Below are 23,222 nucleotides of genomic sequence, written 5' to 3'. Positions count from 1 at the left end.
TGTCAAGGTGCTCGGTACCAGAGGGCTCAGTTGCTGGTTGAAGTTCTTTTGTGCAGAGCAGAGATCAAAAATGCACTGAGCTTTAGGGGGATTCTCTTTGAGTCCAACCTCAAAATTGTGTCTCAGGTCTCAGAGGAGCACTGAGTCCAGTGTTTATACATGCAAGAGAATTTAGCAGTGCGCAGAAAATAAAATGATACATTTTAATGTCACTTCACAGAAGTGTTTCCTGAAATGCAAGTTTCGGAGTCAGAATATGACTGGATCCTGCTAAATGTAAATTTAAGTGGATACTACAGAGTGAACTATGATCAATTAAACTTAAAAAGATTAGCACGCTTGCTTGAAAATGATCCAAAGGTAAGATCATATTTGTTTTCTCAAGCTTATGAACGGATTCTTGCCGTGTATTTCTTCTTGCAGTTCTTACTGGTAATCACATTGATAAAAACCTGGAATAATGAGATACTCACATATCACAGAAGAAGAAATGATCCACCATTGCATCACTAAAGTCACTAGCAGCCTTCCATAGTGGAAGAGGAACAGGCCAAATAGTTTCACATGAGCATGAAAAATAACTTTACATGAGATGGCATTCTGTCTTCAAAGTTGTCTTAACATCTTGTGGTTCTTCCAATCTCTTAAATTTTGCTCAAAGAGTTATGGGTATGGATGTGTGACTGAGCTTTATCTGCTGTTAGGTAAACATGGAGAAGGAAAGCTGGGAGAAAGCTTTTTATTTCCACATTTCCTCAAAGCACGTTTCTGCCAGTGAAATTTAAAAAAAAATCATCATCTGACTTGGGTTTATTGGTTTTGGTTTTGGTGGAGATTTTTCTTAGAAGTTCCAATCAGTTCTACTTGAGCTCTTTCAATCCTCTATGGACACTATAACTCAAAGCTGATTTCATCCCACCTCTGAGTTGCTACAGCTTAGGCTGAGGTGAACACGGTACAGAACAGCCTATACGTGTGGCTGAATATGGTGTTGCATTGTATTTAATGTTGCCTAGCCCTAGAGTGAGCCAGAGGCTCCAGTAGTAATGTCAGCTCATTGGCTTTGGTAGCAATGGTGAGAAAGTTTAAACTTTCAGTAAAATAGTAATCAGTGCAGTTAGATGATTTCTCCAGAAGGTCGGGACACGAGGCCAATCAGAGCACGTGGTGTGGTTAAATCTTTCCATGGCACACTGGCTTCCCTTTCCTCTAGGCTTTTTTCTTTCACAGCAAATCTAAGCCAGCAGGAAATCAGGTGTGTGCTGACTTGTGGCTGTTTTTTGGCACTGGTCAGTGGGAAGGCTCGTTCAAGCAGCAGCTGAACTGAAGGGGCATGGAAGCGGGAGGAGAGGAGGAGGGACCAGTGATCCTCACGAGAGCATGAGCTGTAGGCTCTGCCTTGGTCATTTAATTCATGATAGTGCCGGACACTCTGCTCTGGACTAATCTGAACACCTATTCTGAACTGAAGCCTCAAAAGGAAGAAATGTACCAAAATGATACATTTTTAGGAAATGTAGTGTTTCCATATTTTAATTTTCATTACAGCATGCAAGTAAGAGTGGTCTTGAAATTCTGTGCTTCATGTACTGTAGCTTTGTATTTATAGATATATTGTGTAGCTGTATATTTATATATTTATATATATAAACATCCCTAAAAGCACATACATAATTTCAGCTTAAAATGCAGGATCCATTTTATGTTTTGTAGAAGATTTTGGCTTAGAAAAAGTGTTAGGGACTTGTTTTATCCTTCTGAAACATACTAAAGCTTTTTTAAACTCTTACTGACATGTTTAGATCTCTTAACGCCACATGAATGCTTTCTGCAGGCTATTCCCGCTGTCAGCAGGTTCCAGCTGATAGATGATGTTTTTGCATTGACACAGTAAGTATGTTTTGAATATGTCATAGAAAATGATTACACTACATGATTGCATTCAACATAGCTACTTCTGCTTCGTTCATTCCTGCCCATATGTGCCTAATAAGAACAACAACTGTTTTGACAAAATGGTGGGGGAATTAAGCATTTAATCCATTCTTCTGTCAGTGCTGAGTGATTTCTTTCAAAATGACTTTTAACTTTCATTCCAGCTCTTAGGAAATATTTTAAATAATGGCACTGTCAGGAGTTTTTTAGGGACTAACCTACATTTGCTGTAACAGAAGAAAGATTCTGAATGAACACTCTGAATTTTCCTTAATTTATTCTGGGCTATCTCAGCTATGCTGTCTTGCCTCACTCGTAATACCTCTTTCACTTCCCTTGCTGATGGATGACTCGGTTGTTCGTGTCTGTGGTGCTAGAGAGGTCAGTACTGAAGAGAGCTGAAGAAGCAATGAATATGCCTGTGCCTCAAACGTACCAGAGATCCCAAGAGCATCAGAGACCTATGATGTGGGAGCTCAGGGAGGAAGTGGCCAAGCATACTGCCCATCTCAGAGCCTGTGGAGGTAGCTCTGAGAGGAAGAAGTAAAAATTCCCATTCCTCCTCTCATGCACATGTCCCTTCTCGTAAGAGAGCTCAAACCTAGTATGTAATAAGGAATGTAACTGTGAAGTATAGAACTGTGCTTCTATGTAAGTACACTGGAAATGTTTCTGTTCTGGTGGAGAGGGGCTTGAACTGGAATTCTATTGGGAAGAAAATGAATTTCTTGTTAATTGCATGCTGAGGCACAGAAATGCCATGCTGAAGTTCTCAGTTCCAAGAACAGTGTGCATGTGAATTCAGCTGTTTGATTTTTACAATAATGTCTATTCCACAAAAGAACCTGTAATGAAAAGATGTTGTTCCACAATAAAAGATACAAATGTATTATAACTCAAAACAGTGCTCTTTTCCTTCATTTTATTCTAGTGAGACTGACGCATGCTGTACATGTGCCTGTAATGTATCCTGCCAACACAAGCAGAATACAGTCTGCATACTGCCACGCTTACTGCCATGATTGTCTTGTTACTTTGGTAGTGGCATTGTACTCTGTAATAAATGTTTTGAGAGTTCAGCTCTTAAAGGCCCCATTGGTTTATAATTTTATTTTTCTGATGTCTTTTCTACGTCACTCTCCATGCAGTTTCCTGATGTTTTATTGTCAGTCTCATAAACAAACAGAAATTTCTGGTAGGTAATTGATGTGAATGGGTATTCTCAAGTATGAGTTTTTTTAATCTTCAAATAGGTTTGGATACATTCAGATTGAAACAGCACTTGAACTCACGAAGTACCTTGCCAGAGAAGATGAACTCTTCATATGGAACGTGGTATTGTTAAACCTAGTACCTGAGAATTTGGAAAGTACTCTGAAGAACTATGAAGTATATCCACTTTTAAAGGTATCACCTTTTTTTTTAGTTAGACCATTTAAATAAGTCAAACTAAAATGAATGTAATGATGGCTGTGACAGGTCATAGTTCTTGTCATTCCCTTTGCATGATTTTGTCAACTTTTTTTTTAAATAGGAGGTACTTATTTGTATATATTAGTTAATGATAAAAATCATTGAATCATGAGCAATTCTTATTGTAAAGCAGAAATATATTCACATTCTTTATATTAAGCCCGATCCTAGTTTTTTGTAAAACTGAGGATCTGGAAAATACGGCTACAATCTGTAGTAAATAGTCAGTAGTAAATAATGACATTGCTGTGTATAAAGAGGATATAGAATGTATGTGCTCTGTGGTCTGTACTGCCTTCCAGTTCATCTTCATGGAGAGAAAGAAGGAATTGGGTTTGGATACTAAATGAGATAATTCTCTCCGATATTTGAGCTACCTGAGATAATATTGTCATTTATTTCCTTGAGTTGTATATGAAGATTTCACTTTTGTTTAAAGTGCAATCTCACAATAGTACTTAAGTCCTAAAGCAAAGGTACGTTTAAAATATGTGAGAAAACTTGTTTTTCTGTGTTTTTTTCTGAGAATGAGCATTTGTTTTCTTTCACAATAAGTTCAAAGGTCCTAATGATGTGAAATGGTAACTTCACAGTTTGAGTGGATGTACAAGTGTATTGAATTTTAGACCCAGTTTATATACTTTAATATATTCAATATGCTGTGTTGTCAGGAAACGAATAGTGGTAAATTTTTAGGAAAAATCTGAGTAAGTAAGGAAAAATATAATAAAATAAAAACTTGCATCTAAATAATTTTTCTTTCCCTTCTTTTGAAAGAAATACCTTTTAAAGAGAGTGTTGCCAATATACCGTTATTATGCAGGTTTTATTCGTCAAAATGTTGATGCTTTGGAGGATGACTATTTTGCTCAGTAAGTATTCTGCTTTAATTTGAATGTAATTGAATTGTTATTTTTACTGTCAGATAAGTGTTATTTGTGATGACACCTCCAATGAAACGGCAGTATCAGGATAGTTTGTGATATTATCAATCTATTTAGTGGGCCTAAAAGATGACAGTTTAATGATCTGAGTGGTAGCTTTTGTATATGGGAGAACAGGCTCAACAGGCTGCTTATAGTTGGGGAAAAACTGACAGCAATGAACTTCAGATGTGATTTATCACTAGAACTTTGTAATAGCTCATTTTGCAAGGCTACTGAAGACGGAGTCTTGAATGTTGGAGCGATTTGGACTAGATGCAACTAGTGTCTTAAAACTACTAAGAGCAATATGACACACACAAAAACCTAAAAAAATATAGTACGTTGCTAGCCTCTTTAATGTCCATGAATATTCATGTCAGGAGCCCACTGTTGGTAGTTTAATTTTATTTTTATTAAATTTCAACAGTTTGTAGTAGAGGTTCTCCTGGGTTAACAGCATTGTGTGCAGAAACTGTGCTGGTCAAGCACAGTTCAAGTACTCCAAATGTGGAATACAAATATTTTATTCTTGCTATTGTGGCTTCCCTTCAAGAGTGTATTTGGAAAAACTTTTTGCAACAGCGTGCTGGCTGGGCCTCCAAGACTGTTTGAACCTGTCATCTGAACTGTATGCTAAATGGATGGACAACCCTGAGTACAAGTAAGAAAGATAATGTGCTCTTGGAAGTGTGCACGCCTAAGTGAGGTGGAAAGTTAATGGGCTCTTACATGGGGCAGGGGGGCTGGGTGGGGAGCAGAATGAGAAACACTCCTGTACACTGCTCCTCTTTCTCAACAGAATGATAGAATTTAAACCCAACAGTGCCCCCCTGCCCGCCCCCCCCCCCCCTTCCTCAAATACCAACTTTATGTTGATTTCATAATTATTGCTTTTACATAGACTTCACAGGCTGGAGGATGCAGGGGTTTTGCCATGAAGACCAAAATCTGTTTAGCCACGTAACAGGTGACCCTCAGAGTAGGGCTAATATCCCAAATTGTCCAGTCACTTTTCTGCAGTACAGCCTTGGGATTATCATGTATACCAACTCAGTTTCTAAGCTTCTCTTAGCAATACTGAGAGAAATGATGTTTGTGTGGTACAGGCATCTGCCTGTGGTGAGCCCATCAAATTGTCTTGCATGTTCCGTACTCACGTAAAGAGGTGCTGGGAACAGCTGTCAGTTCTTATGTCAATATTGAAGCCTAGAGGTCAGGTTTCTGGCCTACAAGGATGGAGTCTGGGCTCTACCAGGATCAGACTTTCTGAATTCAAGTATTGCATTGTTAAAGAAAATTGATGATGTATTGAAATTCTTATTCTCTTTTCCTCCCTTTCTTTTGATGTTTTTCTATGCAATAGTCAAATATTATTGGCACTGGTGAGTGAATATTTAAATTTATTATTACTTTTATTTGTTGTAGTTGCAATAAATATTTTGTTGTTACTTGTATCTCTGTTGATATATGTAGTTGGCTAAGTAAACTGAACTTGTATTTTTATGTTTGTGTTTTTTTAAATAGCTTTGTAGTCATCATCATTATAAAAACTAAATTGTGCTTTGGAGTTAAACTGAAAAGTTTAAATAGCCTAAATACATTCTGTTATGTTCCAGAGAGAATATTCTTACTATCCCACACTAAAAGCAATAATGCTATGCTGAATTCTCAGGCTGCTTTCAAAATAGTCACCTATCTCCCCCTATTAATAATATATGATTTTTGGTTTTTTTTCCTGGTGGAATAATACTTGCCTTATTTGACTTGAAGAGCTGAAAGTCTGTAAAATATAGTAGCTGATTTGAATTAGATGGAGATTAATCGTGCTGTCCTTTTCTGGCACTGAGATAAGTTCAAAGGGACTTTACAGCCTCACACTTCACATGGCTGTAAGTGTGGAAAGAAATGCAGCTATGAATTCTATTGAGTGAAAAAGTGGTCGTGTTTTAAGGAAAAAAAAAACATAGGAGATAGGAAACTACTTAGATTTCAAATGACAGATCACAGTTCCTGTTCAGTTAAAGAGGAGGCTTTTCAGATGCTGGATAGAAAAGGGTACAATAAACTTTTGACTCACGTTTCACAGACAGATCCCTTTAGATACTCTTATTCTCCACTCTGAGAGCAAAATTCATAAGGGCACTCTGTAGCTGTTCTGCCGCATGTGGAACTCAGTAGGATTCTCACATCTGTGGAAGGGAGTAATGCTTTTCCCTTCCTGATAAGGTGATCAACTTTCAGCTGAACATTTCCAAACAGTTCCTGGCAGAACTTAACTGGACTTGATATGGCGCATGGAGATAACAAGCCAAGAGCTATGACTCTCAGCCAGTTTCTCAGTTTTACTCTTTTTTTGCTTATGGGAGTGAAGTGCAGCTAGCTAAATTAATGTATTCTCTGTGGTGCTGTTACTGGCTTGTCTTCTTTTGAAAGAAGGAAATGAGTCTAGAGGGAGGGCCAATGCTGCTGTACATTTTAGTTATTTACTAAAGGTAGCCATACACTGCTATTGTCCTCAAAGGTTAAGAAATCACTATTTCCCTTCTGCATTGGCTCCAAGAAAATGACATAAACTAATCCACCTTCCTTCCCAGCAGCTTTTTCATCTTCCCGAAATCGTGAAATGAGAGAATCCTGGCAGGCCAGTCATCTCAAACCACACAACCACTCCCAGAAAAAATATTAATAACCCCCACCCCTCATCTAACATAACCTCAAGCTCCAAAGCCCCTCTGGACCACGATGGACTTCCTCTGTGAACTATACAACATAAACCACTTCAGGACCACCATAGGTGTCACCAGCCAGTGCACCAGTGTTCCATAGTCCCCCCAGCCATGAATGCTGAATGTCAGGGCTGCAGTCAAGAGATAAACAGAGCTTATCTATTTGCTTTTCAACCACAACTTCACACTCAGTAACCAACATTTTTTTGAAACTATTGGAACAGCTGCAGTAGCAAAATAGCTGTATTTTAGCCAAGGCAGCTTTTCATGAAGCATCTTGAAAAGAAGATTTTAATGTATACCCTGTCACCACCCTACTGTCACCTCTCTCTGCAGTGTTATGAAATGATTATTAAGTTACTAGATCCTGTGATTCAAATAAGATCTGTCATAAAAGGTTTCCTCACAGTATTCTTTACCTTGACATAACCACTCAATCTCAGTAAGCATCATTCTTGGTGGCAAATCCCCTATGTTCCAGCACATATCCAGGTAAATGAATCCAAGTTATCTTTGGCAGAATATATAAAACATGCCCACACTTTCTGTTACTATGCCAGTGAAATTCCCCACCCACAACAGGACTATCAAAATCCCTGCATGTTGCTTCTTAACAAGTGATGCCTGCCATCCAGAACACCCGACTCTCTCCATCACTGCCACTAGTCCTTCTTAGTTTCCAAAGTTTATAAGTTACTTCTCTCTACCTTTTGCTTTGATGATTGCTGTCATATAGCCTTCCTTCTGACTAATGTGTCTCTTTCTGCTGGTATCGTCCCCATTTTCTCTAGGATGGTCCAGTGAATCTCTGAGGAATTTTTCTCAAATTTTATTTAAATTTGAATTTTATGCTTCTTTATTTTGGGCCCGAAGAATGGTTTTTGTGACCAGAAACTTGCCTGGTTTTCCCAGTCTATCTCCTGATCTAATGGAAGATAGCGTTTACACTTCTACTTACAATGTTGGTCTTGTGTAATACTAAGCAGATTAATAGTATGCCATTGGGACATTCAGCATTTCATTTGTAGCAATGGGATGCATTCTTCTACAGAGAATTAATCCAAAATACCATTAATTTAAACTGTTTTCAGATAGCCTGCATGGTAGAATACATTGCTATCACTGGAAAGGGTTGGCAATGTCTTAATGTCAGGGACACATCATTGCCATAGGAAAAATTTTCTGTTCAGCCTTTGCACATGGAGTATTATATTGATAATGTTTGCATTTAGTTTCTGTTATGAAATTCATCACCATGTTGAGGACTGTCCTCTGGGGTGGGAGTAGTAGGAGGCTGCGTGTTGCATGGAGAAATGTCCCTTCTGTTTCCATTTGTGCTGCATGTGGCTCTTCCTACTGGATGCATTCACTGAAGAAAGTTTGAAAAGGCTTGTCTGGGATGATGCTTGTGTGCAGCTGTATCCTCTTTAATGGTGTGATCCATGTCCTAGGCTGTGATGTGAAAGAGTGACATTGACATTGTATGTACACAAAATGGCTTGACCCAACTGTTTTAAAAAACATATTTGGTTTCCCTTTAAACTGCATGCTTTTAAAATGTCTAAATCAAGAATAAAGCAATAAAATGTCCTAGCTTTATTTAGATTGCTATTTTATATTTCCTTTCTTGTGCATCTTTTAACTATAAATAAACATTTGTTTTCAGTTATGCGTTAATTGCTGGTTTTAACTTTACAACAATGCAGTACCTTTTAATCATATTTTGCTTTGCAGAATTCCCTTTTTAATTAGAAGAACAGTCTGCTGCTATGGTGTTGCAGTGGGAAGTGATAAAGAATGGAATTTTGCATGGGAAATGTATAACCGTACCGACTCCACAAAGGAAGATAAAGACATCCTGCTGTCTGCCATGAGCTGTGCCAAAGAATCATGGTTACTTTACAGGTGACCTTGATCAAAGTATATCTTTGTGTATATAGAAGTAAATCATGAGGACACAGATACTGTACTGTGCAAACCTGGTGGAGTTTTGCCAACCCCAGGAGCATGTGTTTTACAGACCACTGGAAGAATCTTAAGAGTTTTCTTATGGAGAAAGTATGATAAACAGGGAAAACACAAATGATCCTTCTGCTGGTATAACATCCCAGATGCACGTAATCACCGAGAAAGGGGTTTCCTGAGCTGGTAACTAGTGCGTCATGTCTAACACTGGGCCTGTCTTCTGTCAATATATCTAGAGACGTTTTTGAACTAAAATTATACCTTCAGGCTTTATAGCAGACTATGGCAACACGCCCCATAATATAATTGAATGTTGTATAAGAACATGTTTATTTTAAGCCTATTTCACGTTGTTTTTTATCTTGGAACCCATTGGCCCTTACTCTCTGCACTGTAAGAAACAGTAATTATCATCATTTGCTTTGACATTTTTCCCTACCATTTAAGTTTTTATATAATTTTCCCATACTCCTTCTCCTGGGCTTATTTTGTTTCCAAACTAAAGTGTCATAGTCTATTTAGGCTCTGTGTGGAGGTCAAATCACCCAGGTTAAGGGCAAAAAAGAAAATAAACTTACTAGCAAGCTGATCACCATTTGAAGTGCAGACTCATACTGAAAAGTAATTTTTTAAAATTTCCAGCTTCATAGAATCATAGAATATCCCGAGTCTGAATAGCCATGAAGATAATTGAGTCTAACTTCTGACTCCATGTAGGGCAACCTAAATGTTAAGCTATATATCTAAGGGTGCTGTCCAGATGCCTCCTGAACACAGTTTGGAATACTGTATTTATTATATTTCACTGGCATGCATATAAAATCTTTTCAGTTTATCAGTAAAAAGGTGTTGAAGCTGAATTCTCTAATCTGTCATGTCCACATTACCTAAAGGATTGATTTGTCAAAGGACAGAAACCTGCCAGTGGTGGCCTAAATAATGATCATCCAAGAACTGGCATAAGGTCAATGGGTCTAAAGCTCTGAACGTATCAGAAATGTTTCTCCTGCCAGCCACCTGCTGTTGTGATCGTGGTCATTTGAGAAGACGGAACAAATATGCCTGAGAAGAAGGCAAGATGGGTTGCAAAGAGATGTCCAGTCCACTGTGCTGACTTTCCCCCTAACTTAGGGTCCTTTACTGACTTTGTCATTGGCACAGGCTAGCATTGGTCCCTGAGAAGCTCAGGGAGTTGTGATGACCTCCTTCCTCCCTGTGCCTCAGTAGCTGATAACCCAGTCTGTTTTTCTAAATGCCATCCTGAAAGTCTTTTGGGGTGTGGAATGTTAAGCTGGGCTTTTCCTGGACGTCAGTATATTTTGTCTGTTCTGTTAAGCACAGTGGTGGCATGCAAATGGGAGAAACCAGCTCTTCTACTCTACCCATAAAGCAGCTGCCTGCAAGACCCCATGAGATAGTAACTCTTTAACAGTGCTCCCAGAAAGCAGGAGCATGCAAGGTGATACATTGAGGCAACAAAGAGAATAGTTAACGTAGTTTTTTCAAGATACTCAGGCACTCACTGCCACTGACATCACTGGCAGGTCATTCCTTAAATATTTCTGAAATCATGCCTTACCCCACATGAAAGCACCCAAGACCCCTTGCTATTTGGTCTTGTTATAGGGGACCCTATAAGCAGGTCCCATTTGCATAACAAAGTGTCTTGCTGCTGGCTGACTCTGTGCTCCGTGTCACAGCAAAGTGAGTCTCCAGAAACTGAGAAGCAGTTTGCCCTTCCACAGGGTTGTCTGGTAGGAGCGGTTGTCTTTCTGTAACAGATAAAAGCATATATATCCATCTGATGTGCTATACCCTCATTTTACTGAGAGGTGAAGAGTCAGTGTGCCAGAACAGGGGAATTCACCAACATAAGGACAAACCCCAAGATTAATACACAGCTCAGAGTGACAGTAACTTTGGTATAACCTTCCACATTCTCTTATTTGTTGAGACAGGAATTTTCCCAAACCGGATGATATTTCCAGATCATCACAGTTAAACAGCAAGTGATAGGTACAATTATTACCTTCTTTTCTAACAGATACTTGCAATATGGACTCAGCAATACATTATTTTCTTCCAATTGTACTTCAATCATCATCTTATATGTGATGACTAAGGATATTGGGCACCGTATAGCCTGGGAATTTGTTACGGAAAATTGGCCACTTTTAAGTGAAAGGTATGGTAAGCAACCAGCTTTAGGTTTCCTTTATTTCTGTGGCTCTTTGGTTTCTTCCTCCATCTTTATGTTTGAGCTGTAAAATACCGGTGCAGATTTGCCTTCCAGAGATGGCTTTTTTGTAATGATTGATGCAATTCCTTAAGTATGCAGAGCAGGGTTTTCAGAGGATTCAACTCCAATCAGGGCTTAATGTCAAAGAAGAGCTCATGTCATACACAGAATGCTTTAAAAATTAGTCTGTTCATGATTGTTTCAGTGCTTTTAAGTGTTAAATTTCCTGGAAAATCTGACTCCAGAAATGGGTTTATCCCTAGCATTTCATAAGTCTGGGTGTAAAATGCTGGAATAAGATTGTAAACTCTTTTCCAAAGAGAGTATGGAGAGGTGGGAGGTTGGAGCATACAGATTTACAGGCACCGCAAGAACCAACTGCAGTATTATTCCCTGACTTGAGTCCTAACCCATCTCCATCCAACCTGCACTGATGCAGGTAAACTGCAGGTGAGCTTGGGCTACCTGTGTCAAGCAAAGCAAGTATTTTGATGTCTGTTCAAAGAGTCCCTCTCTCCTTGCCAATGATGAAAAGCAGCAGAGCTGTGAGAGTACATTCCTGCTGCCTTTGCAGAGGAGTCCATCGGGAGCCATTAGCGGTGGCCATCTGGGAGCATTCAAATGCCTATCTGTACTGCTAATGCTATAACAGGCAGGTGGTAGCAGGTTTGTGTCACACCAACTTGTTCCCCTACAGAGCTTTTCTGTGTTCCATACTGATGAGAAATTTGCTTGGAAACTGACCCATTTTCAAACTAAAAGAATAGTGTGGGCGTTAATTTCTATGCCATCCTCAAGATACCAACAGAAACAACTTGTTAGAATCATTACTGGTTAGCCTTTCTAGCCCAGTCTGGCTGTATGGGTTCACAAAGATTATCTGTTTTAAGCAAAGAATTCACATTACAAAAGTAGAAATACCAGATCTTACCGGGAAATGAAAATGAAGGGTAATTCATGTGCTTCATCCTGCTCAAATGTCTAAATAGAATGTTAATTATATTACTTTAAAAAGGGGAAAAAGAGAACACAATTGCAAGCTTCAGCTTAGTTGGTATTTCCAACATGGTAAATAATAAGTAAATAGTGGGAGTATTTTCAAATGAGATTAAATTTAGTATATTTGCTAACATGCTGTTTGAAGGACGTTTATCTCAATTTTACAGGTATGGGAAGGAATTATTACATGATGTGTTAAAAGTCATGGGAAGATTTGTCAATACAGATGTACAGATCCAAGAGGTAAATCAGAGAAGCAGTTTCTTTCAACTTTATTGCCTGTTTGTAAATAAAGGCTTTTTAAAGAAATCATAGAATGTATTGTATGTTGCTGTGTTGAGAGTTGAGAAAAATTATAGTTCCTCGTCTGCAAAATAAACATATGAACATGCACCCACAGCTGTGCAGTCCGTGTATGCAGTTGGTTGTTAAGCATGGCACAAAAGTCAGCTTTTGTGCAGGGATGGATGTTGTCCTGCTCTGTGTGGTTGCAGCGTAAGAGGCTGCCTGCCCTTGCGCTGAACAGATGGCCTGCACGTGTGATATGGTTATTCCCTTTTGATGGTGTGGCAGCCCAGATGAGCCCATGAACAATACTTTCTAACTGGGCTGCTGTACATCTGTAAAAAGGGAGTGGGTTTGGGGAAGACTGCTGAAGGGTGGAAATCTGTGGGAGGTGGCTGTAGGCTGTCTTATTTTATTCCCCACAATAATCCACATTAGTGCCTGGGACAAATTAATAACTATTACTGCTTGTTTCATTCTCTTTTCCTGTTCTTTTGCCTCCAGGCCAAGTCTCCCTAGATTATTTCCCAAAATATTATTTTCTTTTCTCAGCAGCTCAGCTTCTGTGCTGTCTGCATGTGATCCACATCTCTGTGCCAGCCCTGAACTGCTAGCATCTGTCATTACAAAAAAAAAATTTGCTTCCCTTTTTTGCTGTTGATTGATGTGTGTGTACAGCAAGTAACTGAGAAGGGATGCTTAATGAGGAGAGAAATTCAGAGAGTTAGCTCCTAAAATCAAAGAAATCTCTCTTGGACATTCATGAACTATAAGTTTTTCACCTTTTGTTCTTTAGGGACAAGTTAACTCACTGGGATGGCAAAAGCAATAGCCCAGTGCCAGCCTTTAAATTAACCTTCAGGTTTGGAACTGAGTCCAAATAAAGATTATCAAAGATGTCTCATTTTCCTCTTTAGAGATCTGTAGAGATCCTCTTTAGATCTGTAGAGATCACGTTTGTTATGACATCTACAGAAAATGTACCAAAAGTTGGGCTGCTGGCATGGTAGGTTGCTGATTGTCATGCTGACATCTGTCTTATTTCTCCTCTTGTTCATTTCCCACTCCCCCCATTATTTCTATTCTACAGTCCTCTCTTGTCTTCTGCTGATTAGACTGTTAGGAAAGACTTCTTGTTCTGTGATTGTAGAGGAGGCAGCACAAGAGGATTCTGCTACCCAACTAGTCCTAGACACTGTGTGGTACCACCAGGACTAGTGAAGTTGGCTACATTTGAAAAGATTTTCAGAGGGATGGGAAAAGGGCACATTCTCAATGTGCAAGGAGTTTTCCCACCTTAGCATTAATCAGTAAGCTTGCCCCATATCCTCCTTAGTCTCTGGCATCTCCCCCTTTTCTATGCATTTCTGTCTAAAGCATGTCAGGTACACAGTTGCTTGCTGCAAGTCAGGTGAACTAAGCTTATGTGTTTGTTTATTTCTTCAGTTACAGGTTTTTTATAATGCTACACTGGAAGAGGATGAGAGAGTGGCTGCTACTCTACTACTGGAGTTCACAAAATTTGAAAATATGGAAAGGAGAGAACTGCTAATCAAAGTTGCCAACTGGTTACAGAAAAATGTAGATGATTGACTTGGAAAACAATTTCCAGTATATTTTAGAGTGTGATTCACTAGCATTTTGGTATTCATTTTAAAATGTAATTAAAGATAAAGCACATTTTTATGAGTCCTGTGTTTGTCTTCCCAACTGGAAAGTCAGGCTAAAATAATTCACAAAGAAAAGGAAGATTCAGCAAAAGAAATGAGAGAGATATTTTCATATTACATCTAAATTAATTTCCTATTGAGTGAGTTGTTACTGGTGCTATGTTCCTAATAATAATCTAACATGTAGATACAGTCCTAAATCCTTTGTTTTTTTCTGAAAATCAGAATGAAAGGTGTGGTACAAGTTTGTGGCAAAAACACATGAGGAAGCTGGAAAAGTTTTATAGTCAGTTTTGCTTATGATTTGTACTATGACCTCAGGCAAGTCATTTAATCTGTCTCTCTGCACTTCTATGTTTATAAATTGTGAAGAGGACATGTGCCATGAAACAGACTTGAGAATGGCTTCAGAGCTGTAGGGAGGAAAAGACTGAAGAAACCTGAAATTTTAATTGTAATAAATGAATTTCTTGTCCTTCAAACTTCATTTTTCCTTAGCAGATCTGCACTTAATGTGCCTACATTCACAGTTGTGTTTGATTAGGAGTGTGCTTTTGAAGACACCCTCCCAGTTGCTCCGTTTAGCATACTTCAACTCCCAGGACAGTCTTGGGAGTGTGTGAACTGGATTCTTTTTGGATGAAATTTATCTAGGAGATGATGAGCTCCTGGTGTGCAACTGATAGATACCATCATCTGATGGTCATTTTGTCCATGGCACTGGAGTGCAACCAGTCTAAACTAACCCCTGTGGAACATCACCAAGTGTTTTCATTCTTACTGCATCCTAGAATCCTAGAATCCTAGAATCCTAGAATCCTAGAATCGTAGAATCATAGAATGGTTTGGGTTGGAAGGGACCTTAAAGACCATCTAGTTCCAACCCCCCTGCTGCAGGCAGGGACACCCTCCACTAGACCACATTGCCCAAAGCCTCATCCAAACCTGGCCTTGAACACTTCCAAGGATGAGGCATCCACAACCTCTCTGGGCAACCTGTGCCAGTGCCTCACCACCCTCACAGTAAAGAATTTCTTTCTAACAGCTAATCTAAATCGACCCTCCTTCAGCTTAAACCCATTACCCCTTGTCCTGTCACTACACTCCCTGCTAAACAGTCCCTCTCCATCTTTCCTGTAGGCCCCTTCAGGTACTGGTAAGCCGCAATTAGATGTCCCTGGAGCCTTCTTTTCTCCAGGATGAACAACCCCAACTCTCTCAGCCTGTCCTCATAGCAGAGGTGCTCCAGCCCTCTGATCAGCTTTGTGGCCCTCCTCTGGACTCACTCCAACAGCTCCATGTCTCTCCTGTACTGGGGCCCCCAGAGCTGGGTGCAGTACTCCAGGTGGGGTCTCAGCAGAGTGGAGTAGAGGGGCAGGATCAGCTCCCTCGACCTGCTGGTCACACTGTTTTTGATGCAGCCCAGGACATGGTTGGCTTTCTGGGCTGCAAGCGCACACTGCCGGCTCATGTTGAGCTTTTCATCAATCAATACCCCCAAGTACTTGTCCTCAGGGCTGCTCTCAATCCATTCTCCACCCAGCCTGTAGTTGTGCTTGGGATTGCGCCAACCCACGTGCAGGACCTTGCACTTGGCCGTGCTGAACTTCATGTGGTATGCACAGGCCCACCTCTCCAACCTGTCAAGGTCCCTCTGGATGGCATCCCTTCCCTCCAGCGTGTCGACCACACCACACAGCTTGGTGTCGTTGGCAAACTTGCTGAGGGTGCACTCGATCCCACTGTCCATGTCGCCAACAAAGATGTTGAACAGTGCTGGTCCCAGTACTGACCCCTGAGGAATGCCACTCATCACCGTTCTCCACTTGGACATTGAGCCGTTGACCGCAAGTCTTTGAGAGCAACCATCCAGCCAATTCCTCATCCACCGAGTGGTCCATCCATCAAATCCATGTCTCTCCAATTCAGAGACAAGGATGTTGTGCGGGACAGTGTCAAATGCCTTGCACAAGTCCAGGTAGATGACGTCAGCTGCCCTTCCCTTATCCATCAATGCTGTAACCCCATCATAGAAGGTCACCAAGTTTGTCAGGCACGATTTGCCCTTAGGGAAGCCCTGTTGGCTGTCACCAGTCACCTCCTTATCTTCCATGTGCCTGAGTGCAGTCTCCAGGAGGATCTGCTCCATGATCTTACCAGGCACGGAAGTGAGACTGACTGGCCTGTAGTTCCCTGGGTCTTCCTTTTTACCCTTCTTAAAAATGGGGTTGTGTTCCCCCTCTTCCAGTCAGCGGGAACTTCGCCAGACTGCCAGGACTTCTCAAATATGATGGCAAGTGGCCTGGCCACTTCATCAGTCAGTTCCCTCAAGACCCGCGGATGCAACTCATCAGGTCCCAGGTTCCTTAGATATTCTTGAACCTGACCTCCTACAGTGGGCGGTTCTGCATTCTCCCAGTCCCTGCCTTCTGCGACCTGGGCAGTGTGGCTCAAGCATTTGCCAGTGAAGACTGAGGCAAAGAAGTCATTGAGTACCTCAGCCTTCTCCATATCCTGGGTAACCAGGTCACCCATTTCATTCCGGAGGGGACCCATATTTTCCCTTGTCCTCCTTTTATCACTGACATACCTATAGAAGCTTTTCTTGTTGTCCTTGACATCCCTGGCCAGACTAATTTCTATCAGGGCTTTGGCTTTCCTAACCTGATCCCTGGCTGCTCGGACAGTTTCTCTGTACTCTTCCCAGGCTACCTGCCCTTGCTTCCACCCTCTGTAGGCTTCCTTTTTATGTTTGACTTTGCCCAGGAGCTCCTTGTTCATCCACAGGGGCCTCTTGGTGTTTTTGCTTGACTTGCTCTTTGTTGGGATGCATCGCTCCTGAGCTTGGAGGAGGTGACCCTTGAATATTAGACAGCTGTCTTGGGCCCCTCTTCCTTCCAGGGCTTTGTCCCATGGTATTCTACCAAGCAGATCTCTGAAGAGGCCAAACTCTGCTCTCCTGAAGTCCAGGATAGTGAGCTTGCTGCGTGTCCTCCTCGCTGCCCTGAGGATCCTGAATTCCACCATTTCATAGTCACTGCAGCCAAGGCTGCCCTTGAGCTTGACATCCCCTACTAGGCCCTCCTTATTGGTGAGAATAAGGTCCAGCATGGCACCTCTCCTCGTGGGCTCCTCTATCACTTGGAGGAGAAAGTTACCATCGACACATTCCAGGAACTTCCTGGATTGCTTGTGCTCAGCTGCGTTGTCCCTCCAGAAGATGTCGGGGTGGTTGAAGTCCCCCATAAGGACCAGGGCTTGTGAGCATGAGGCTGCTCCTATCTGCCTATAGAGGGCTTCATCTGCTCAGTCCCCCTGGTCAGGTGGCCTGTAGCAGACCCCCACTATGATGTCCTCTGCCCCAGCCCTCTAATCCTGACCCGTAGGCTCTCGGCCAGCTCCTCATCCATCCCCAGGTGGAGCTCCATGCACTCCAGCTGGTCGTTGACGTAGAGGGGGGATGCCCCCTCCTCGCCTGCCCTGCCCGTCCTTCCTCAAGAGCCTGTACCCTTCCATCCCAACACTCCAGTCATAGGAGCTATCCCACCATGTCTCTGTAATGCCGATAAGGTCATAGCCTTGCAGGCACACACACATCTCCAGCTCCTCTTGTTTATTCCCCATGCTCCATGCGTTCGCGTAGAGGCATTTCAGTTGTGCCCCTGATGAGGCTGACTTATTGGCTGGGGTGGCTGGGATTCTTTTGATGTATCTTCCCAGTGTTACCCCATTGGTTCCTGTTGCATCCGGAGCCCCTGGCTCGTCTCCTCTAGGCTTTGAGCGTGCCATAGTGCATCCAGCACGTCTCTGAGCAGTAGGCCAAGGGCCCTCGCCAGCACCCCATCCCTCCAACCTGAGCACATCATCCCACAACATGTTGCTGGCAAGCCTGATGTTATCCCCCTCCCCCTTCGAGCCTAGTTTAAAGCTCTGTTGATGAGCCCCGCTAGTTCCTGGGCAAAGATCCTCTTCCCCCTTTTAGAGAGATGAATCCCATCAGGGTTCATCAGGCCTGGTGCCGTGTAGGCTGCCCCATTGTCAAAGAACCCAAAGTTGTGGCGTTGACACCAGCCACGGAGCCATGCATTTATGGACTGCGTCTGCCTGTTCCACCCAACATTGCTGCCCTCAACTGGAAGGAGGGAGGAGAATATTACCTGCGCCCCTGAATCCTTCAGTGACCGCCCTAAGAGCCTGAAGTCCCTTTTGATCGCTTTCGTGGTACGTGTCTCTGCTTCATCCCCACCCACATGTAGGAGCAGCAGTGGGTAATAGTCAGAGGGCTGTACCAGGCTGAGGAGTTTCCTAACGATGTCCTTGACATGGGCCCTGGGGAGGCAGCAGACTTCCCTGAGAGGAAGGTCTGCCCTGCGTATCAGGCATAGGGTCCATCATCTTGCTTATGCAGCATTTTGGAGGTGGCAGACAGACAGAATTCAGTCCATTAGTATTAGCAAACAATATTCACTTGTGGTTGAAGAAGTATGGGATCCTCAGTCCTTGCAATTTATTTATTTATTTATTTTATTATGATAAAATTACTGTAGTGGTATTCAGGTTAAGATAGAAAACAATGTTATCTGGGAATGCAGGAAACCCAAGAAGTTAAGAGTACTGCACTAAGAGGAGACAAGGAATAAAAAACAGACTTGTTAATGCAAAATAATTTTTCACTGGCACCCTCTAAATGCATTTAGGGAAAACATTGTCATGTTGGCTGCAATGAATCTCCTCTCCTTGCCATGCCTGCAATGAAAAAATTTAACTATTTTGAGACTACCTGTTGATCTCTTTAGTGTATAGGAATCACCAACTGGTGCAGCCAGATTTGTGCTGGTATTGTCTGACTGCTTTAGCATTTGATCCAGTTAAGAGTAGTGCCAAAGAAAAATGTGCACATTCTTGACAGTCTTAATCAAGCTGATTCAGAAAGCAGAGGAGGTCATTGAGGCTGTGATGAGTTAGAGGGGTTTTGTTTAAGCATTTCCTGTGACTCCCACTAGTTAATCGCTGGCTCTGCATCCTTCATTGGATGGACTAAGCAAAGCTCAAGAAAGTCATTGTTGCAGGATTAATGGACTAAACTTCCCATAACTACATTTTACCCCTAAGCCCAGTAGATCCAAACCATTTCTTTCCAACCATGAGTAACCACTCTTCCTTTCTAACCACTCTTCCTTATTGTTACCTTTTTCTTCTTTCTACTAAACAAAAATCTTGATTAGAAATGCTAATACATAAACAACTACTACAGCAATTTTAAGCAAGTTATTTTCAAATAATGTGCCTCTGGGCTGACATTCTGTACTACAGAATAGCAGCACAGTTTTCATGGCAGAGGCAAATGGTAAAGGTGATTGCTAGGCAAGCTGCCTGAATAGCAGCAGATCTGAATCACTCTTGCTTTGAGAGTCCACACATTTGCACTTGATGGCATGTAACATTGACAGCTGTACAATGGCAGTTCTTGCTTCTGTTGAGTAAAAGTTGAGCACAGAGGTTTGGAGAGTGGTAACAGGGAGATGCAGCAAGGGAAGGAGAGGTGCACAGGAGGAATCTAGGGCAAGCTGGGAAAGCTGCTTTATTGCAAAGGGATTTGGTGTGAAAGGAAGTTCATTGAAATTGAGTATGAGGTCATGGATGGGACTTTAGGAAATGAGCTTTTAGAGTACTTACACTTAACCTGTGTAGGTGTTGTGTGTCATGTAATTGTGAAAATGTGTGTGTGTATGGGGCAATTTCCAGTGAGAGGACGTGTGCCATTGATAGGATGCATTTACTGGACCCTGAGAGAAAAAAAAAAGTAGATATGATGGGAAAAGGGCAGCTTTTTGCCTTAAGTCCTCCTTTCTGCCCTGAGAGTGTAGAAATCAAAAAGTTACACTTGTTCTGCCTTTACAGGATAGATGGATGACAGGGCAGGAGACTCAGGGGAGATGGCAAGGACGGGGAACAGATTGTGCAGTGGAAGGAATGAGGGAGAATTAAGACTTCAGGAAGATGTGGAGTGGTTACTCATGGTTGGAAGGAAACGGTTTGGACCAACTGCACTTAGGGGTAAAATGTTATTACAGGAAGTTTAGTCCAGAATAGTTGGGGAGGATGAAAAGAGGTGAGAGGACTGGGGGTCCAAAGAGGAAACAGGATGCAAAAGCAAATGAGGGAAGCTGCAGGAGCAAGGGAAAATCCAAGGGGAATGAGAATGAGGTAAAGAGGGAGAAGTTCAGGCTCCTCTTCAGTGCATTGCTTGCCCTGCTTCCTTTCCCCAAAGAAACTCAACCTGAGGCATTTTGAAGGATTATGCTGTATTCGTTCAGATCCTGTGCTGTTCATCTAGAAAAGAGCTGATATGCCCTCAGGTGCATCCCTGCCCCAGCGCTGGTCATCTGCAGTTCCTCACCAGTGTCCCTGCTCTGTCATAAGTTGCCCACAGGCCTCAGTCACCTTGGAGGCATCATTCCTCTGGCATCAAGCACCTTCTCCCAAGTGAGGGAAGGGAAGTGGTGTAGGGAAAGGGGGATGGGGGCCAAAGTGCCATAAATGAACAGTGATGTAGCCTCGCCACATTCCTGTTGTGTAGTGACTCATGGAGGACAAAAAGAGCTGTCATCTCTGCATCCCCTGGTCCAGAGGTGCAGGGGCTCCTCCGGAGTGGGGTGTGATGGATGGAACTGACTCCTTGACCAAACTAGTGGTAGTTTGGTTCAGGCTCCAAAGGCAGTAAAAGCCTAGGCCGTAACCGGGCCAAGAACTTCCCTAGTTCCAACCTGTTTTCTGAAAAGCCATACAGGAACAGGGTGACATGGTGAGCATTGATGCATATGAGCTTGGAAGTTGAACACCAGCCATGTGATTAACACAAGAATAGCAGGTGGTTCTTCCAAGACACATTTATCAAAGATCAAAGGAAGTTGCTCATATAAGGAGTCTCATGCTTATGTTCTCCATCACACATAATTTGACTGCGAGCCAACCACTTTATTCCATAAATATGACAGCCTGATTGAACCGCCTTTGACTTCTCCCTGGTAAGCAGCTGCCTGCATAGCAGTGGTCTCCCCTTCAGCTGGGACACCTTGAGGGTTACTCCTTGAGGCTGAGAGACCCCTTACCAACTGCAGATCTTTGGTAAGTGACCAGTATCATGCATAACCTTGTATGATAGTGCACCAAGATTTTGTATTGGTAACTTTGAATCATTATTACATCCTCTGTGCAGTAAGTAATAGAGTGAACCTTGACATGTTAAGTCATGCTTTTACAGTATCTTACTTCAATAAAACCACTGTTGCTGCTGCCTTTGATGGTAGTTAAGTGGTCAAAATCTCCCCCGTGACAGAGGGTCAAAGGGCTCTGGTCTTTTGGGGGCCGTTGTTTGTCATTCTTTGTGATGAGATGTTCTCTGATGCCAGGACCTGAGCGAGGATGGTGGGCTGACGTTGCCCAGCTGTGGGATGCCTGTCCTGATGCTCTCCCACTCCTCAACAGGATGCTAGGAGAAAATGAGGTGAAAAAGCTCACGGGTTAAGACAGGGAGATCACTTACCACTTATCGTCATGGGCAAAATGGATTTACTGCCGATTAAAATAGACGTGGATAGTGAGAAGCAAAACCAAAAATTAAACCACTGCCTTCCCCCCACCCTCCCTCTTCCCCAGGCTCATCTTCACTCCTAACTCTTCCACCTCTTCCCCTCCAGCAGCCTAGCGGGAAGGAGGAGTGGGGGTTGAGGTCAGGCCGCTCCTCTCTGCTGCTCCTTCCTCCTCATGCTGCTGCTTTGCCCCAGCGCAGGGTCCCTCCCACAGGCCGCAGTTCCTTCAGGTAACATCCACCTGCTCCACCGCGGCTTCTCCAGGGGCTGCAAAGGAATCTCGGCTCCGGCGCCCACAGCACCTCCTCCCCCGCCTGCCTCACACTGACCTTGGTGCTCGCACTGCTGTTTATCACTTCGTGGGTTTTTTTCCCTTCACTTCTCCGCTCGCTTGGTATTTTTGCCCTTACTTAAGCAGGCTTTCCCAGAGGTGCCGCCAGCTTTGCTGAGGGTCTCAGGCGCGTCCTGCAGCTGACTGGAACCGTCGTGGCCGGCACAGGGCTGGCCCCGGCCTCCGCCCGCAGAGCTCCCCACAGCCCCCGCGCTGCCAGCGCCCGGACATAGCCGGTACAGAGCGGGAGATAACGCTTGAAGGGGGAACGTTGTTATATCCTATATGCGACAGTAAGGACTGAGAGGGAGGAACAGCAAAGGCGAGTGTGGGGGGAGGGGGGCGAGCAGCCACCCATAACTGGAAGAAAAGGAGGGGAGACGGGCACCTCGCCTGTGGGACGCCCAGCCCCCAGCTGAGGGTGTGGGGAGGCGCGATCACACCCCGCTGCCGAGGCAGCCCTCCGGGAAGCGGTCAAGAAAATGGTAACGCCGCATCCCTGGCTTCGGGCTTTGTAACAAAGCGGTGGACAGGAGGAAGCGGCTGCTTTTGCTGCCTCTCTTTCGCCTGTGTGGAAGACACGGCGCTAAATAACGCCATGAGGTGGTCTGTCAGCAGCTGGAGTGCGGGCGGGACCTGTCCGTGCCGGGCTGGTCGACAAGGCAGGATTTAGAGTCTTCTCCGGAGAAAGGTGTTTTGTTCTCCCCTTGTGCTTCACACAAACCTTTCACCGTTTCTTCTCCTTGGCATCTCCGCCACTAAAATTATCTCCCTGCCTTTCACGCGCTTCCTCCCTGTCAAGTCTGTCCCGCCCCCCCCCCCCCCCCCGACTATTTGCTGATTTGAACATTCAGAAAGGAAAAAAAAAACAGAGGCAGAAACACCTGATGGACTTGGCAGTTCAGGAAAAATGAGGGTTGAGGGGAGGAGGAGGGGAAAATGTATTATAAAATGGGAGGAACACCACTAAGACTTCACTCTGTGTTAGCGCTTTAACAATGAAATCATAGAGTCCCAAGGAACTTTTTCCCAATGGGATAAAAACGTTACAGATTAATTTTTAACACTGAAAAATGTATTT

The 23,222-nt window shown here is 43.0% G+C and overlaps 1 protein-coding gene across 3 annotated transcripts in view; it reads left to right on the top strand.

Annotated features, from left to right (window-relative positions):
- Positions 1-14,218, top strand: part of LVRN (laeverin) — a 40,494-nt gene extending 26,276 nt beyond the window's left edge. The window contains exons 12-20 of one of the 3 annotated variants that reach the window (XM_054810620.1): positions 221-360; positions 1,835-1,890; positions 3,189-3,342; positions 4,186-4,280; positions 4,888-4,995; positions 8,795-8,965; positions 11,070-11,210; positions 12,431-12,506; positions 13,995-14,218. In XM_054810620.1, the coding sequence (XP_054666595.1) occupies positions 221-360; positions 1,835-1,890; positions 3,189-3,342; positions 4,186-4,280; positions 4,888-4,995; positions 8,795-8,965; positions 11,070-11,210; positions 12,431-12,506; positions 13,995-14,141 (1,088 nt within the window). In that variant the 3' untranslated portion in view covers positions 14,142-14,218. Of the gene's footprint in view, positions 1-220; positions 361-1,834; positions 1,891-3,188; positions 3,343-4,185; positions 4,281-4,887; positions 4,996-5,697; positions 5,717-6,931; positions 6,976-8,794; positions 8,966-11,069; positions 11,211-12,430; positions 12,507-13,994 lie in introns of those variants that run through there. The other 2 variants (XM_054810621.1, XM_054810623.1) reach the window with 2 other exon arrangements.
- The last annotated feature ends 9,004 nt before the right edge of the window (positions 14,219-23,222 follow it).

Source organism: Grus americana, chromosome Z, assembly GCF_028858705.1.
Source record: "Grus americana isolate bGruAme1 chromosome Z, bGruAme1.mat, whole genome shotgun sequence".
NCBI classification, from domain to species: Eukaryota; Metazoa; Chordata; class Aves; order Gruiformes; family Gruidae; genus Grus; species Grus americana.
The sequence above is the reverse complement of the archived record's forward strand: the minus strand, read 5'-3'. Positions and strand labels throughout refer to the sequence as shown.